The sequence below is a fragment of the Corvus brachyrhynchos genome, unplaced genomic scaffold (genome assembly GCF_000691975.1).
Source record: "Corvus brachyrhynchos isolate BGI_N302 unplaced genomic scaffold, ASM69197v1 scaffold285, whole genome shotgun sequence".
NCBI classification, from domain to species: Eukaryota; Metazoa; Chordata; class Aves; order Passeriformes; family Corvidae; genus Corvus; species Corvus brachyrhynchos.
Genome location: NW_008238323.1, coordinates 785,041 through 789,214, shown reverse-complemented (window position 1 = coordinate 789,214; position 4,174 = coordinate 785,041). Strand labels below are relative to the sequence as shown.

Sequence of the window (4,174 nt, the reverse complement as noted above, 5' to 3'; positions counted from 1 at the left end):
CTGTCCCTCCAGGCCTTGTCCCCAGTCCCTCTGCAGCTCTCCTGGAGCCCCTTTAGGCCCTGCCAGGGGCTCTGAGCTCTCCCTGGAGCCTTCTCTTGTGCAGCTGAACACCCCCAGCTGTCCCAGGCTGGCTGCAGAGCAGAGGGGCTCCAGCCCTGGAGCATCTCGGTGGCCTCTCCTGGATTCACTCCAGCAGCTCCACATCCTTGTGCTGTTGGGGGACTCAAAAACCTGGAGAGAACCCTGCCTGGCTTTCTAGAAGACAGCTTTCTGCTGGAAAATAAGTGCCATGGGCACTGCCAAGGAGCAGATGAACACATTACAGTCCTTCCTCCTTTATCCATCAGCGCACACGGAGGGCATTTGTGCTTAAAAAAAAAATTGGCTGGACTGGTGTCAGCACAACGTGTCTGGCTGGGGCCAGCACTGAGACCAAGCTCAGCACATCTCGCGCCCGATAATCTCTCTTGGCTGACCTTAAGTGGCATTTGTGTGTCCAGGACAGTGCCATGACCCTCATCTTCTCCTCCTCTTTGAGATGCAAGAGACGGAGACACAAAACCCAGAGGTTTTCACGGGGTTTTAAATGCTCTTCTGGAGGGTCCTCAGGACTTCTCCAGTTGCAGTTTTGCCCCTCCTGTTATTGGCAAGTGCTGATTTTGTAGGACCTCAGGAAAAACATCCCCCTGGCCCCTTACTTCAGAAGTGAAGACATTACACCAAGGTGAGGAGAACACAGAGCATGGTGTGCTCATCAAAACAAAGAAAAATGGGCACCCAGAATGGAAATCCTACTTCCTTTCTAGTCTCTCAGGTGACTTACAGGGTGGAAGAACAGAACAAAACAAAAGAAAACCCCAAAAAACAAAAAAGATAAACAAACAAACAAAAAACCAAAACAAAGAAAAATACCTAAAAGCTAGATTTCCAGGAACATTCAGCAAAAGCAAAGGGAAAAAAAGGCCAAATAAAGGATAAATCCACATTAAAGGATCTATCCTGCTGCAGAAAAGGGGCTTTGTGCCTTTAACAAAGTTTGTGGGCAGCCTGGAGGGTCCACCCATGGCAGTGTTTGCCCCAGACCTTATGTACCTCCCAGCATACCAGGGCTAGACAGCTTCACCTTCCTCAGGAGCCCCTGCTCTTGATGGCTGGGATGGTTTCTGAAAGCCTAACTTCGAGGATGGTCCTGTGTAAAGCTCCTGTTGTTTGCAGAGGAAATAAACCCTCACCTACTGCAGGGATGCCACCGCCCAGGGGGCCTGGGGGTTGCTCCACCTCCCCAGCACCAGAGCCCCCAAGAGCTGAGACAGTCTGTCACGTCATCACCTACTTAGGGAGCCTTTAATCTGTGGATTATTGACATGATAGACCATAACATCTCTTTAAGAGCCACTACAGCCCATCGTGTCAGTAGGTACTTAATGCAGTCCTTAATCCGCGGATTGACAGGCTAGACCATAAATTTGTGTCTATGTCTAATTAGACGGCTCTTATTACTCAGCATATACAGTAGTCATGCAGGCTAAAGAGCCTTAAGATTACTTTTTAAATTTATTAGCAAGTTGTCCAATCAATCACTCAAATGGCTCCTTGTTCCGTGCAAAATCAGTCAACCTTGCATGAAAATAAATGTTAAGTTTCACCGCAAGATTTCAATTTGCTGATGTTTACTAAGATTGAGTCTGATGAGGTCAAGCAGGATAAAATATGGCAGAAGCCATCAGGGGAAGGAGTCTTGTATTTCCCCATTTTTCTAGGGCTTTGGTTCAGGTTTGTATTAACAGTGACCTGAAATTTTGGGAGGGCTTTGCTTGGTCCGCAGGTGACCCAATGAAAAACTGCCATCACCTTCCCCACATCTGGGAATCCCCCTTGTGAAATCAGGACAAAAATGAGGTCAGGTGAGATGGTGGGTAGAGATGATTCACCCCTGAGGACATCCCCTCAGGTTCCCATCCCAGCTTGGTGGTGGCCCTGAGTCAGCCTTCCCCCAGCCTAGAACCAAGCCCTGACCTTTTTGAGGGTTAATTCAGCAAGAACATAAAAGTGAGAAAGAAAGGAGCCCTACAAGCATGTTGTTGCAGACCTTCAGAGACTCAAAAGCAAACATCTTGGCAGATGCCAAGGCTGGACCAGGAGTGATGTCCAAAAATATTAAAAAATATACTAAAAAAGATAGGGTGATCCATGTCCCCTACTTTGCAGGACGGCAAAGAAAGAACCCAAGTGAAACTGCCGAGTTCATGGAGTACACCAAACCAGAAATTTGATTCATAAACATCCTATTAGTCACTGCTACTGTCTAATTACAGTGATTAATCAATTACCACGGCTAAAAACGACTCTAGAAGAGAAGAACCCTTTTCTTGTGACCATTCTCTTTAAAAGCCAAGCAAGGCTGGAGCTACAAGGCAGTGGGGCGGGGGGGAAAATATGCAAGCACACACCAAAAATGCCTGTCTGCCTGTCTCCAGTGGTTAGAGGAGCCAGCTGACTCCAGTTTCCTCCGTACCAGGCTTCAGGCCTCATCAGCCATGCAAATTATAGAGTACCGTGCTGTCTGAAGGCCGAATTTCGACTCAGCTCAGAGAAAAGCCTTAGAGGAAGGGTGGGGATGAAGAAGCCAGCCAAATCCATTCATAATATTTACAGTAAATGGGCCTCTTTGCTGTTGTTTAGTATACAGTCAGCCTAATTATTTTTGAAGTTTTAATTTAAAGAACCTTCTTTATCTGCCTCTCCTTCTGCACCCCTCAAAGGTGTGGGAAAACTTTTCCCTTGTTTCAAAAAAGCAGTAGGACGGGAATCCCTTCCCCAAGCTCCAACTCAACAGTTGGGTGGGACAAAGGGATGCTGAAAGAGGTGAGACCCTTCCAAAGCGGCCCTGCCAAAATCCATGGGGGTTTTAAGAGTCCCAGACCATCCAAAGAGGCACAAGGGCATGCAGATCCATGTGAAAACCCCCCAGAAATCCTATTTTTGCTGCATGTGTCCCCATTGCTGTTCTGTGCTGGTGGGGACTTCCTGCCTCAGGAGGTGGTGCAGGTGCTCCAGTGCCCCATGCACTATCCAACCTTCTCCCCTTCATTGAGGGCAACCTGGAATAATTCCACTTTTGTAACAAATCAGCCAACAGACTTATCTGGAAAAGACAGCCAGCACTCATGAGATGCTGCCCTGGGAGCCCCAAGTGACTCAGGGCTGGTAGCAGCCCCAGCTCCCAGAGAGGAGCAACCACCTCCATGCCTCAGCCTCAGCAGCTACCAGGACACACCTCTTCCCCACCCATACCCAACCCAGATCTAAACCAGAAACCTTCTGAGAAAGAGAAACCAGCACACAAAGGGCTCCTGGCTTACTGCAATGCAAATCAGACGTGAGGATGAGCTTGCCAAGAATCTCTCTCCCTGCTGGGGCTGCACTGGAGGCTCCTGTGGCAGCATCCTGCCCATCACCTTTCTGGGATAAATCACGCCGCAGATGCCAAAGCCACCAGAGGCCATAGAGCCGTGCCAGCCACGGGGTCACAGCCCCCCTCCATGCAGTCAGCCAGCTGGGGCTTAGAGGATGACCTTAAAAAGCTTTTGCAATGAAACATAAAGCTTCAGTGCTGCAGGGAAGGTCCCTCAGTGCCCAGGGGTGCCCTGGGAAGAACAGGGATACAGCCCCCAGGGAAGCCTCAGCTCTCCACTAGCAACATGTAGCTATGTGGGTTACCTGTTAAAAACCTTGTTAAGACCTTAATAAAACCTGAAGAAGAGCAGTTTAGGATTTCCAAATGGATACCTAATACACAGATGTGTGTTAGGATCTTTCCCCCGCCCCCAACTGCATTACACACACACACACACACATACACAACACAGCATTGCTGCTGTTCTCATTCTCATTCCAGTAGTGAAAAAAAACCTCTCCCTGCAGCACACTGACCTGGAATTCTCCCCTAAAGACTGAAAACAGACGTAAATATATATTTCTCCACACACCAAAAAAATAAAAATGCCCACTTGCCCCAGCAACTTTTCCCAGAGCAGCATCTCCCTCGCAGGGATGTAAACCCATGGAAAAAGTAGAGTAGGAACAAAAGTCCTTTTCACGTTCATCGTGCCCCACTCCGTAACAATTATGAAAACTGTTTAGCTGGGCTGGCATTTGGAGCATTTACTGCATT

The 4,174-nt window shown here is 48.4% G+C and overlaps 1 protein-coding gene across 1 annotated transcript in view; it reads right to left on the bottom strand.

The window, feature by feature from the left end:
• Positions 1-4,174, bottom strand: part of SMAD7 (SMAD family member 7) — a 25,410-nt gene that overhangs the window by 6,587 nt on the left and 14,649 nt on the right. Inside the window, exons 4-5 of the mRNA XM_017734334.1 lie at positions 3,276-3,279; positions 746-750 (exon numbers count right to left, since the gene is read on the bottom strand). Of these exons, the coding sequence (XP_017589823.1) occupies positions 746-750; positions 3,276-3,279 (9 nt within the window). The remainder of the gene's footprint in view (positions 1-745; positions 751-3,275; positions 3,280-4,174) is intronic.